General features: G+C 36.1%; 1 protein-coding gene across 4 annotated transcripts in view; it reads right to left on the bottom strand.

Moving 5' to 3' along the window:
• Nucleotides 1–1,052: 1,052 nt before the first annotated feature.
• Nucleotides 1,053–14,573, bottom strand: part of LOC127846998 (tRNA wybutosine-synthesizing protein 5-like) — a 34,531-nt gene continuing 21,010 nt past the window's right edge. For 2 of the 4 annotated variants that reach the window (XM_052378474.1, XM_052378473.1), the window contains exons 3-7: nucleotides 13,067–13,136; nucleotides 12,433–12,615; nucleotides 9,582–9,669; nucleotides 7,748–7,864; nucleotides 1,053–5,038 (exon numbers count right to left, since the gene is read on the bottom strand). In XM_052378474.1, the coding sequence (XP_052234434.1) occupies nucleotides 4,692–5,038; nucleotides 7,748–7,864; nucleotides 9,582–9,669; nucleotides 12,433–12,615; nucleotides 13,067–13,136 (805 nt within the window). In that variant the 3' untranslated portion in view covers nucleotides 1,053–4,691. The remainder of the gene's footprint in view (nucleotides 5,039–7,747; nucleotides 7,865–9,581; nucleotides 9,670–12,432; nucleotides 12,616–13,066; nucleotides 13,137–14,573) is intronic. The other 2 variants (XR_008033777.1, XR_008033776.1) reach the window with 2 other exon arrangements.

The raw sequence follows: 14,573 nt of genomic DNA on the forward strand, positions 1-14,573 counted from the left end.
CATACCACGTGAATGTAAATGGTTTATCATATGAGATCATCAAGCGTCATTAGATTAAACGATCCTTAATTGAATATGAATAGTACAAGTTACCAAGTTACAAGTGCTCCAAACATGCCTCAAAGTATTTGAGCCGCGCTCTGTGAAAAAAGGGACTTTCATGAATGAGCGTAAAATACCGTCCCATAATAGCCTGTGCAGTCCGCTTATCAGGGACGACACTTTCCGCTTTTATGACATTTTTCGTTTCCAGAAAGTCTCTTAGCAAAAATCAAGTTTTTGCGGAAAGTGTCGTCCCGCATTAGCATGTCCGGACTGCATAGGTTAATCTGGGACGACGCTTTACACACATGCATTTAACCCCTTTTTTGCACAGAGCGTGGCTCATTAGTAGAGGACGGGTGTCAGTTGTTCAAGATGAAGACGTTTTCATTTATCAAATTCAAAACTTTCCACAATTGAAAAGAACGTAACGATGTTATTAACCGGATTTAATAAATAAACACACGTTTTTTTTCTAAAATTTAAATTCTTGTATACATAATCGGAACTGAACGTAGACACTAAATGACAACGCAATGTATTGCATATATGTGTATAAACACACAGTATTGAGTGTTTGAAGTTCTTGCAATGTTACGGTATCAAACAAAAACACATCATTTCAGTAAAATGTAATCAATAAAAATAAATCCGTGTTAAGGCATATTTATATTCGTCCGCAAATTATATATGCGTACTTGAATTTTCCCAAATATGAGGGACGGGCTTATGAGTCTGCATAAAAAACCGGACAAAGGAAGTGCCTCACATCGATGTTAATAGAATGGCAAGCCACCACGTTAGCTGGAATGTCCGATTAGCGCCTTGGTTTGAACCCAGGCGACCCGGGTTCAATCCGCGCTCCCAGCGCACGTGATCACCATACCAGACAGGTGAGGTTTCCTCAAATTGAGTACTCCGCCCCCCCCCCCCCCTCCGCCCCTCACAGCACAAGACCACGTTAACATTGAAAATCTTTCAGCAAAAACGAAGTAGCTGGAAATTGCAGGTCAATGTATCCAGTTTTTATTGTGTTTCATTCTTAAACAAGACACACAAATACTTAATACATTAGTTCATACTATGCTTTTCAATTACTAAAACACAAAAACAAACTCAGTTTTCGTTATACTACTTACACATGTATATCACAGACACACGACACGAAACTTACTTAAATTCATATTAAGTTTCTATCATAATATTACAAAAATCAATGGTTCCCATTACTTATCTAATGACTCGCCTCCAGAATTGTGAACAGTTAAGGTAAGCAATTTATTTACTTTAAAGATGACATAGCGACCTATTTTCAATTGCAAACCCCTTTAGTTCCATTTTCATTTGTATCATAAAGTATCATGTTTGAGTAATCATATAGAAATTGTATTTTGACAATAATAATTTCATACAAAACATCTGAACATAAATATCAGGTAGGCAGGCTTTCAATAACGCTATATAGTCCAACGACCAGTCAATGGAATTCACACGTAATGCACAAGCACTTTGCGCATTTTTGTACAAACCAAATAACATCTCTACGTTTTATGTGTATTTTATTATAGCTTCATGCCTCTCAATTAAAGGGGCCTTTTCACAGATTTTGGCATATTTTGAAGTTTGTCATGCTTTATATTGATAAATGTTAACATTGGATCTTAAAACCTCCAGTAAAAAATCAAGAATAAAATTTAAAAAAGGAAAAAAAAGTAGCCGGTACCACGGCTCGAACCAGTGACCCTCGGAGTCCTGGAGTTAGTCTGAAGTAAAAATGCATAAGCCCTCTCGGCTATTCTGCCGGGTGTACACAGTATAAGTATTTTATACCTTATATAAGCAATCTTCGTAGTTTCGTAAATTTTAACGACAACAACAGAACTCTCCAAATTATTCAATCGTTTCGCGTTGCAACGCTTTATAATTTTTAGGTTTTCAAATCGTCAAAAGATACATATAATGGCTATATTGGACTATGGTAAATGTTCAGTAATACTGTTTTCTCACAAATATAACTAAAATGAAAACTTGCGAATCTAAATCAACTTTTTTCAATTTTGTCAATTTACCAAACCGTGAAAAGATCCCTTTAAGAGCCACCCAATTAGATTCATGGCACAAATTTACTGTTGAACATCATTACGTCCGAATCATATCCAATACTCCCTGCACTTGACCTAAACTGTATGGAATAGGAACTCTGTGATAATACTGAACACTCGCTGCTGTGCAAGCAGCCGCACATAAGAACAAGCCAACCTGTGCCGGTGCGAGACACGTACAATCAATCTCACACACCATAGGCAAACGCCCTCACCAATATGCTGTAACAGCAGTAAGGACATAAATAATATAAACCGATTATTCCCTGTTTGTTTTCCATTCCTGAGCCCATGGTTGTGATTTTGGAAATACTTCAGGAAAGCACCCTACCACCTTAAACGCAATGTTCAAGGAATGTCTGGACCCTCCATGGTATCTATCACTCATATATTCGTATAGGTCCTTACATTTGCCATAACTGCTCAAAAGCACCTATCTGCATTCGAGGTTTACCAATAGTCAAAAAACTTGACCCGGTGATTAAGTTCTTTACCCCACTTGATCCAGACTCACCAAGCATGACCCAGAATAAAAACATGGCCTTGATATTGTCAAGATAAACAATCTGACCTTGTTTGATCAGATGTTTGACCTGGTGACCCTGTTCTTGACTCCACTAGACCAGATTCGAAAATAGTTTTCATGTAGAAATGGTGAAAGGAAACATTTCGACCAAAGTCCTTTATCATGATTGAATCATACATTTGGCTTCTATAGTAGATGTTGTTTCTATGATTCGTTTCTAGTTACCTACTTTTTGACCCCACTTGTCCAGATTCAACTTTGACCCAGCATTGTCAAAGTAACAATGTTAACCTTCAGTTATAAATGTGGTTTCCAGAGTTTAACATAGTGATCTAGTTTTTAACTATTTTACCAAAATTCAAACTCGGCCTAGGTAATGTCAAGATTACCATACTGACAAAGCATCATCAAGATTGAGTTAAAACTGTGTACTGAGAGCAAAAACAAGGTTTTTCTTAGATTGTACATGATGACCTTTTTGACACATGAAATTCACCATCAGGTTCAACACTTTGTTATCAATCTTCAAGTTTAACCCTATGAAATTCATCATCAAGTTTAACACTATGAAATTCATTATCAGGTTTATCACTATGAAATCCATCATCTGATTTATCACCATGATTCACGGCCTTCTGTTCTATCCGACTGATAAGCCTACGTGCATAAAAGTCCCTGTATTCTGCAGGCATTTCTTCCAAAGCTTTGATTGCGCGGTCTGTGATCTGAAACGCCCGCGTTGCCGGGAGCAGGTCCTTTATAATTTTTAGGTTTTCAAATCGTCAAAAGATACATATAATGGCTATATTGGACTATGGTAAATGTTCAGTAATACTGTTTCCTCACAAATATAACTAAAATGAAAACTTGCGAATCTAAATCAACTTTTTTCAATTTTGTCAATTTACCAAACCGTGAAAAGATCCCTTTAAGAGCCACCCAATTAGATTCATGGCACAAATTTACTGTTGAACATCATTACGTCCGAATCATATCCAATACTCCCTGCACTTGACCTAAACTGTATGGAATAGGAACTCTGTGATAATACTGAACACTCGCTGCTGTGCAAGCAGCCGCACATAAGAACAAGCCAACCTGTGCCGGTGCGAGACACGTACAATCAATCTCACACACCATAGGCAAACGCCCTCACCAATATGCTGTAACAGCAGTAAGGACATAAATAATATAAACCGATTATTCCCTGTTTGTTTTCCATTCCTGAGCCCATGGTTGTGATTTTGGAAATACTTCAGGAAAGCACCCTACCACCTTAAACGCAATGTTCAAGGAATGTCTGGACCCTCCATGGTATCTATCACTCATATATTCGTATAGGTCCTTACATTTGCCATAACTGCTCAAAAGCACCTATCTGCATTCGAGGTTTACCAATAGTAAAAAAACTTGACCCGGTGATTAAGTTCTTTACCCCACTTGATCCAGACTCACCAAGCATGACCCAGAATAAAAACATGGCCTTGATATTGTCAAGATAAACAATCTGACCTTGTTTTATCAAGATTGTGTACGGTAATAACCATGGCTTCTAGATCAGATGTTTGACCTGGTGACCCTGTTCTTGACTCCACTAGACCAGATTCGAAAATAGTTTTCATGTAGAAATGGTGAAAGGAAACATTTCGACCAAAGTCCTTTATCATGATTGAATCATAAATTTGGCTTCTATAGTAGATGTTGTTTCTATGATTCGTTTCTAGTTACCTACTTTTTGACCCCACTTGTCCAGATTCAACTTTGACCCAGCATTGTCAAAGTAACAATGTTAACCTTCAGTTATAAATGTGGTTTCCAGAGTTTAACATAGTGATCTAGTTTTTAACTATTTTACCAAAATTCAAACTCGGCCTAGGTAATGTCAAGATTACCATACTGACAAAGCATCATCAAGATTGAGTTAAAACTGTGTACTGAGAGCAAAAACAAGGTTTTTCTTAGATTGTACATGATGACCTTTTTGACACATGAAATTCACCATCAGGTTCAACACTTTGTTATCAATCTTCAAGTTTAACCCTATGAAATTCATCATCAAGTTTAACACTATGAAATTCATTATCAGGTTTATCACTATGAAATCCATCATCTGATTTATCACCATGATTCACGGCCTTCTGTTCTATCCGACTGATAAGCCTACGTGCATAAAAGTCCCTGTATTCTGCAGGCATTTCTTCCAAAGCTTTGATTGCGCGGTCTGTGATCTGAAACGCCCGCGTTGCCGGGAGCAGGTCCTTGTTACCGTACGTATCCTTGGTGTCATACATGTTGTCGTCCAGGTGCTTCCAGAACACATTCACAGCTACACCAAACTCCAGGGATATCACATTGTGAAACCAGAGGGCTGAAAATGTGACAGGAACACAAGTTAATGGAACCTAAACTTGAATAAACATTAAGCTTTACAAAAGCGGTTTTTTACTTAAAAACCTGGGACTTTAAACTGAACTTTCGTGCCCTGAGTATTTATTTTGAGAGGTTGCATAGATGTATTTTAGTAATATTGCTTGCAATAAATGAATATTTTAGACACTACAATGTTAAAATGACAATATTTACATGTGCTGAACTTAAATATGGTTTAAGTTTCACATCTGTTACGCTTTTAATGTAGCTTTTTGACAGGGTTACAGTTATTACGAAAAAGTAACTTAAACAGTTATTACATAAAAGTAACTTAAAAGAAAAGTAATTGACACCGCAGAGCAACTCCTTCTATAATAATCACATGGGATACATTTGGCCTTTAATGAACACCTTTTAGCTGTTGTTTGTTAAATGTGTTTTGGAAAGCTAACATTTAACTTTTCTTCTAAAATGAAAGCTTCTGTTCAAACTGAATTAAAAGAGCAAAAGTATTTTATTCTGAAAATCAAATAGAAAATTAGCTACTGATAGTAATTGCAAATTAGTAATATCATTAACATGAGACACAGTGGCTAATTGAGATCATATCATTATAGACAAACCTCTTTATTTATGTTTATTTACATAAAGTTTCCAACATCTGCTGATCGACATATAGGAGTAGCGTTCTGAGAAAACTGGGCATAATGCATGTGCGTAAAGTGTCATCCCAGATCAGCCTGTGCAGTCCACACAGGCTAATCAGGAACGACACTTTTCGCCTAAAATTTGATTTTTGGTAAGGACGGACTTCCTTGAAACTAAAAATATCCTAAAATAAAAAAATAAAATAAAAATATCATAAAAGCGGAAAGTGTCATCCCTGATATGGGACGACACTTTACGCACAAGCATTATTCCCAGTTTTCTCAGAACACGACTCATATATATCAACCCTTTCCCACTCAGAGGCAGTGAAAATGGTTATGTGCAAACAGCATAAAACCAGACCAGCCTGCGAGTAACTCGCAGTCTGTTCAGGTTTTATGCTGTTTGCTGCTCATCAGTATCTAATGGTTTGAAATGAAGCCTTTAAAACATGAATTTAGTAAGAAAGGTCTTTAATTAACTTTAACATTTAAAGGGACTTTAAATAAGTCAAAGTACATATGTAAGTGGTAAAGGGTTAAAAGAACAGAATTTAATTGTATAACTGCTAATTGACATTGCAAAGAAGTTCCTGTGTGTGTGCGTGTGTGTGTGCGTGCATATTTGGAAGTTTATGCCGTACTTCCAAGCCTAAGGCTGCATTATGTGAGGACCCTGATTGTGGTACACCACTCCATCCTAATTTTTTTACAAGACTCACAAAGGTTGGGGACTGTTTAGTTGTTACTGAAAGATTGTCAATATAAGTGTGGTCTTGTATTGTGTGGGGGAAGCCGGGGTACCAGGAGAAAACCCCATCAGTCCGGCATGGCGACCACCAACCGATACTTCCAGGAATTAACCCATTTATGCCTAGTGGACTCTCCCATCCTTCTAAATTGGATCAATTTATTTCCAAAATTAGGGATGTCTAGTATATTTATTTCTATATTTAGAATGTTTCTTATGGAAATTCCTTAAAGCAAACAGCCCAGACCCTGATGAGACACCACATCATGCTGCATCTCATCTAGGTCTACGCTGTTTGCCAAGGCCTTTTTTTTAGATGCTAGGAATAAATGGGTTAAACCAGGGTTGCCTTGGTGAGCAGCGCATGTACTATTCACTGGGCTAAGCAAACAGCCCAAAACAATTTCCTAATCCAGGGCACAGAATACTTAAGTATGTATATCAAGGGTGTGATTGAAATGAAGTCTGAGGGGAGGAAAAATCTGTTGACTAATTTTGACTAAGCGAATCGCGTGCATTACATCATGACGAACCTTAAAACAGATATTTAAAAGAAAAATACCATCTTAAACATATTAACAAGATTTTCTTATGAAAACTTTTTTTAATTCATATTTAACATATTATGAAAAAGTCATTAGTATTAATTGTGATCAAAACCAATGTGTGTTCCGATCCCAGTGACGATGACGGCAATCTTTAGTTTGAGCTCAATGTCTTGAAATTCCAAATAAGGTCAACAATGTAAAATTGTTCAACTAACGCCAATTTACCGCGGGATCCATGGTTCAAGTTTTTTCACATGGAATACAGTCGATTGGTGTATAAGGGATAGCTTAGGACTCCGAGTCTCATTTCAGCGTATACACCATGCATTTAATAATTTTAACATTAAACCTCAAATGTCTTTTCTATTGAAGAATGCCAGCTTTTTAAAATTTCCTACAAATATTATTTGTTTAAAGTGCGAGTTTCATGGTACAGTGATTCAGCCATTACCTGATCGTCTTGGTCTTTATCTGATAACATGTCATGTGTAAAGTGCAAGGAGTTTACTCCAGACAGCACAAGATCCGTGATGAAACTGATAGCAGCTTATTAAAACAGTGTTTCCATTTCAAACACATAGGTATGGTTTAACTATATCATATATAAAATTAGGAAATTATAATGGTTTATCAGAAAAAAGAACACATGGTTGTCATCACGATCATTGGCATTTAAACAGTTGGGAATTCTATTCTTTTGCATTTTTTCCCAGTTAACTAAAATAAAATATAAATATTTCTTTATAAACAGCTCAACTTACCAGGAATAAAAAGGATGTCCCCTGGCTCCAAGATCACTTCATATCTCTCTGCCTTGCTGAACAACGGAAAACGAAAAGTGTCCACCGTGTCAATCTCAAGAACTTCCGATTTGTCACCTATAGCAAAATTCGAAACATTTTACCAGTAATTTTAAATTCTTTGCATCATATTTAGACATACATAAGTCTATTTCCCAGGTAGAATTAGTGATAGAGGGTAATTAGTTATAGAGAGAAGTTTATTTTTTTAGATCAATCAAGAAGGGTCTTAATTCTTTTGTTCCTATGGCCAAACAATTCCATCAGCAGACATATCCATCCAAAATAGTGATGTTTGTTGGTAAATAAACTATTAAAACTCATATAGTAATCAAGAAGCAATATTATTGATGATCAAACTTGACCAACTTGATTGTTATTATCGAAACTTTACCATCTTGATTATTAATCTTGACCAACTTGACTTGGATTATCAAACTAGACCATCTTGACTTTTGATTATCAAACTTGCCCAACTCGACTTTGATTAACAAAATTGACTATCATGACCGTGATAATCAAACTTGAACAACCTGATCCAGATATAAAGCCCACAATAATGATTAACAAAATTTGGTGAAGACAGCAGAATGAGCCCAATGAGCCAACTTTACAGTCATATCTCTACATATCCCAGGCTGATGACTTATAATTATCATTCTTAAACAAGCAAATCTTTCCACATGCAGTTCAATAATGATAAATTTTGATAAATTTGAAGAAATAAACAAATCTTGGTCTATCATAATACAAACAAGAAACCGTCAGAGACGGGTGATGCTCCCCAAAGGTTTGTTGTCACAATATTGCACTATATATTCAGATAAAAGGAAACGTCTTGATGGCACAGTAGTTGGGGGGACAAGAATTTTTTTATAGAAAATTTCAAAGGGCCATGACTCTGTGAAAAATCATCCGACCAGAACCCGCTGATAATATGCACATCTCCTCTTGGTAGTGAAGCTTCCCATAAAGTTTCATCAAATTCGGGTCATTAGTTGCTGAGAAATAGCCCGGACACAAATTGTGCACGGACGGACGGACACACGGACGGACAGACGAAGCGGCGACTATATGCCCCCCCAAAATAAATTTTGGGGGAGCATAATAAACTTAACATAAGCTTCTCAAAGGTCTCAAATGACTTGGGTGATTAAATATGTACATCAAGATTGCATAGTGAAGTATAAATTATTTTGCGTTCGCTCATAGATACCCATTCAGTATTAGGTGCCCCACTGTAAACTTTGTTTTCACTTGTTTTATAGCTTATAGTAATGTTAGAACAGCTATAGCAGTTTTAATAGCCTTAATTTGTGCATAACAAACATATTCAGTTGTAAATAAACAAAACTGACTACATGTATTACTTTAGAAAGATGCAATGTACAATTAATGAACAAAGAAAATGACAAGCAGTAACTGCAAGCAAAAATGGCCTCATTAAATATGATATAAACGAACTAAACAAAACTGTTTTTCTAATGGAATTATACGATTTATCTCTCTTGTTTAAAGCACAGTATAGCACAATTAGAAAGTACCGGAATACATCACACATAATTGTTTATACAACATTTAGATTTGCATTAAAATTCCAGACTAATTATTGCATTTCTTATCAGTAAGCTTGCTATTTTATTAGAGAAATAGATAACCTTGATCTTTTTATAATGCTCATCAGACTAGCATTTTTTTTTTACTCATTTGGACCGATATTTTGGTTGTCCTTACTATTAATGTCAGGCCCTGCATATACTTGAAGCTATATAGCTGTATCCCCTGATTGCCATACCGTTCATGTAGAGAAAATTGACCGAACTTGGACTGAACAGCACGACTCTCTTGCGACCTTGAACTTGGATCAAGAAGTTGTCCATTACCTGAAGAAGTATAAAAGACATGTAAAACATGCATATAAACACAAAATCAATGAGTCCTAAAGGAAACATAGTATTACATGAACATATCATAAAGTTTTGTATATAAAGCGTAGTAAATACTTGAAATTCACGAAATGGCAGCCTTCTCTATCACTCTAACCAATAAGAATTAGCAGACATTTATTATCCTGATAATTAACGACATATTGATACTACAATTCTTCACCACCGCTTAATATTGATTAACAATGGGGGAAGGTGTGATGTGTTGACATCTGAACAGTGCCTAATTTTAAATTGATCTCGCATCAATGACTCATCTATCACGAAAGTGTTTACCTCATAACTACTTATGGAGCATTATAATGACAGAACTGCAGTCTGCAAATTAATACCAACTACACTTCAACACCGTCATTTCGAACACTGATAATCCGAAGTCACCGTTATTTAGAAGTATTTTTCGGGTCCCGATTTTGGTTCTTCTTTGTTTAATGTAAAATTTGATTGTTAATCCAAACTTCGTTAAACCGAAGAAATCGGTAATTCTAAGTGATTCTGTCAGTCCCAACACTATAATTCGCACCTAATTATCAATCTTTAATCCGTAGTCAAAACTGCAAAACACTCAGCGTTATTTCACACCTTTGTCGTCTGCATGTGGCGCTTCAAAAGCCGATAATTACACCTTTAGCGTATGCGAGTAGCGTGTTAATTTTATTATGTCGTCAAAAGCGGATAATTCTGTTATTAGAGAAAAATCAAGAAGAAACAAAATCATTTTATTCCTTCTTTTGTTACAAGTAGAAATCTATGGCTATCTGACCATATAGTTAACGTTTTTAAGCGAAACAATTATTAGTAGTGTTTAACCGAACCATGCGAATTCCACAACATTTTATTTTAACAGAATCAAAGAAGTCTTCTGTCAAATATTTATTTTGAATAATCGTTAATCCAAAGTTTTTTTAACGGTCCCGATGACTTCGAAATAACGGTGTTGAAGTGTATAAGAAAGGCACAAAAGTCTGGACAATATTCTGTCTGCTCTAAATATTAATATTATGAAATTGTTCTTTTGTAAATAATTCATATACATCTACACTTTTTTATGCTACAAACAAGAGATGTGTTTGTCAGAAACACAAGGCCCCCTATTGCGCAGCTTTGAAATAAAATTTCAATATATCCTTTGGCAGGTTTAGAAATTATCTCCCTTTTAAAGCTTATTACTTCCCTTGGATTTAATTTTTTGACTTATGACCTTGAAGGATGACTTTGACCTTTCACCACTAAAAATGTGTAGCCTCATGAGATACACATGCATGCCAAATACCAAGTTGCTATCTTTAATATTGCAAAAGTTATGGCTAATGTTAAAGTTTTCGGACGGACGGACAGACGGACGGACTGACGGACAGTTCAACTGCTATATGCCACCCTACCAGGGGCATAAAAAGATCAGCACAATTTACTAAAATGATTCGAAGGTTGGGGTTGACCTTCTGCAAAAAGATAAAATATGATAAATTCATTCAGGAAACAAAACCAATTCAGAACATGTATCAGTCCCTTAATGCATTTTAAAAAGATCTGTTAAAAAAAATATAACTAAAAGATTGAACTGTGACCTTGACCTTTCCATGAGGAGCTATATAAATTGCATAATGATAAATCATCTAGTTATGAAGAGTAAATATCCAGTTTCATATTAACATTCTTCCAAGCAAAAAAAAAGATGTTAGGAGATGTAATATTGAATGCTTGACCTTAGATCACTTGATAAATAGGGTCCATCAATCCTTCTTGACAAACCAGCATATAAATTCAAACAAGAGCACCGCATAACAGGTGCCAACGCTCGGCTGCGGGTGCATTTTTGAATAAATAAAAGCTTGTCAGATTATTTTTTTAAGGGGTCACAGTGACCTTGACCTTTGACCTAGTGACCCCAAAATTGGTGTGGCGTGTAAAACTCATCAAGGTGCATCCACATATGAAGTTTCAAAGTTGTAGGTGGACGCACTTTGATTTTAGAGCCAATGTAAAGGTTATAGCACGACGCCGGCATACGGCTGACGGCGAGCTGGCTATGACAAAACCTCGGGTTTTCTCCGAAATCAGCCGAGCTAAAAAGAGGTCAAGGGTTTGATCACCACGGTGGGAGCATTTTGTCAATCAACATCTGCAAAAGACACCAAGTACTGGTTCTACCCAGGAGACGGCTTGAGAGCATTTCAGTTAGCCTTAGGTTTTCAAAGAAATGAAGCAAAAATAATGAGTTTCAACATTAATCATTCTCTATATATTGTGTGAAAACAAATTTCATACATTAAAATGTGTCCACAGCTGGAGACCAGGGGAGGTAACTTACATCATAATTTTTCAAGAGCTGGAACCATGGGGAGGAAACTCATATTGTAATGTGTCCACTGCTGGAGACCAGGGGAGGTAAGTTGTACATGTATAATAATTTGTCAATAGCTAGAGACTAGGGAGGTAACTTACATCATGTGTCCACAGCTGGAGACAAAGGGAGGTAACTTACATCATAATGTGTCCACAGCTGAAGACCAGTGGAAGTACCTTACATCATAATGTGTCCACAGCTGTAGACCAGGGGAGGCAACTTACATCATACTGTGTCCAAAGCTGAAGACCAGGGGATGCAACTTACATCATAATGTGTCCACAGCTGAAGACAAGGGGAGGCAACTGACTTCAAATTGTGTCCACGGCTATAGACAAGGGGAGGTAACTTACATCATAATGTGTCCACAGCTGGAGATCAGGGGAGGCAATGCGGAAGACAGAAGAAAAGAACTTCTCTTCAGGAAAGAACGGTGGAATATTTATGTCTGAAGCAAGATTTGGAAACTGGACACGAATGTCTGCAATGTCTTTGCGAGGATCATCACCTAGTGCCCGGAGGTAATATTTTTCTGTCTGAAAAGCGTATTCATAATTATGTTTAGTTTTGTAAAGCTTGAAATTTGGGGAAAATTGCATCATTTTAAAGAAATTCTCTATTGGGAAGGGGTCTATCTCTTGGGGCAGGGGCAGTTATAAGGCCCTTTCTTAAGATTTAAGAAGGAAAAAAGCTCTGAGGTCTGAGGTCAACAAACATTTTATGTATACATATAACATACATATTACAAAAATTAGTTGTTTAAGAATACGAATGACAAACACACATACATTTTATGTGTTCATTGCCTATGACAGTGTTTGCATGCTTTGGTCTCTTAATGTTAGAAATCTACAGGAAACATTACTATGCCCACCTTTATTACATACATGTATTTGTAATTCACACAACAAAGTTGTTATAGTGAGGCGGTGTTTGATTGCTGTAATTATTTCTGCACAAGAATGCAAACACAAGGAAACTACCTACCTCTTCAGCAAAATATTCTTCTTGTTTTGTTTTCGAGGCTCTTTTCACAAGTTCAGAGAAAGGAAGTGATCTAATGTAAAACAAATTGTACAAAATCACTCTATAAACAAACTACTCTTCTAGCATTACATTAAAGAAAAAATTAGCAAAGTATACAGAAAGCTTTAAATACTTCAGACTTGAAACTATTATTTTATTTTCAATCATAAGATAAATTCAAAAAGCATGTAATAAGCAGTTGCTGTACAAATATTTATTGTTCTTATAAATGTTTGATAAATAAATAATTTTTATGAAACAGAAAAGTTGTGCACATGACACTTTTTGCAGGAAATGTAAAAAGTGCTGGTAGTACACTGTTGTAGTAAAATCTTAATAAATAAAATGTATACGAGGTACCACCTACATGTATCACAGGTGTTGGATGCATAGCCAAATTACTGAAACACTATCAATATGTCATAAAAAAAACATTTTTCATCACTTTGACAAAAAAATTATTATATAATTTATATGTTCATATATATTATATCAGAATATTTTTTGTCAAAGTGATGAACAATGTTGTTTAATGACATTTTGATAGTATTTCAGTGAATTGGTCATGCGCCAAACACCTGTGCCACCTATGGATATGAACAAAAATAGTGACAAAATTAGGTTTTATTCTATTAAGTCATTGCACTAATGAGATGTATCCTTCATATCAACACTCAGAAAGAAAACATGTATTTATTTTCATTTTCAAAGTGTAGTCTAATACACCAGTTACATTGTGGACCAGAGCTCTTCTAGAAGAGCTAGACTAGGGTGGCACTACGCGACCCCTGATTTTTGCCCAATTCACAGAGTCAAGGTGGACAGTTGGATTTTTTAGTGGAAAATCACCAAGATTTCCCGTGATTCGTTACTCCGCCTTTGCGCGATAGCAAGATAATCTTCACTGTGATTCTCCGCAATTTTGTGGTGATTCGCCGAGATTTACTGCGATTCACCGTGATCGCAGTGGATATCGGTGACATCGGTGTTTTGGCAATTCATGCATATAAACCGAATCGTATCGATAACTAAATAACCGCTTTTCTTATGTGAACAAGTATCCGATAATCCAACATACTTACAACATCACTTACGAAAAAATAATCTTAAACATTTATGACAACAAATAGATCTATGTTTAGGAATTATGTAAACACAATATATGGCTACGCCATTTTTCAGAAGGGTAAAGAGTACAGTGCATTATGGGACACAGCTTTTATTGGACGAGCTAATCTAAATTTAGATTGAATGCAATACGATCGTGTACAAAAAAATGTTTTATTGGGTAGTTCTAATATAAACAAGCGCACCGCCTTGCGGGTGCAGACCGCTCATCTATTTTCTTTTTAAAGGTGAAGGGACTCTCATTTTCAATCACAAAGGAGGGAGGGATGGAGTGAAGAGCGGTGCATTGTGTGGGGGTGTGGACATTTATTACATTTTCTTCCAAAAAAGAGTTATTTCG

Source organism: Dreissena polymorpha, chromosome 10, assembly GCF_020536995.1.
Source record: "Dreissena polymorpha isolate Duluth1 chromosome 10, UMN_Dpol_1.0, whole genome shotgun sequence".
NCBI lineage: Eukaryota > Metazoa > Mollusca > Bivalvia > Myida > Dreissenidae > Dreissena > Dreissena polymorpha.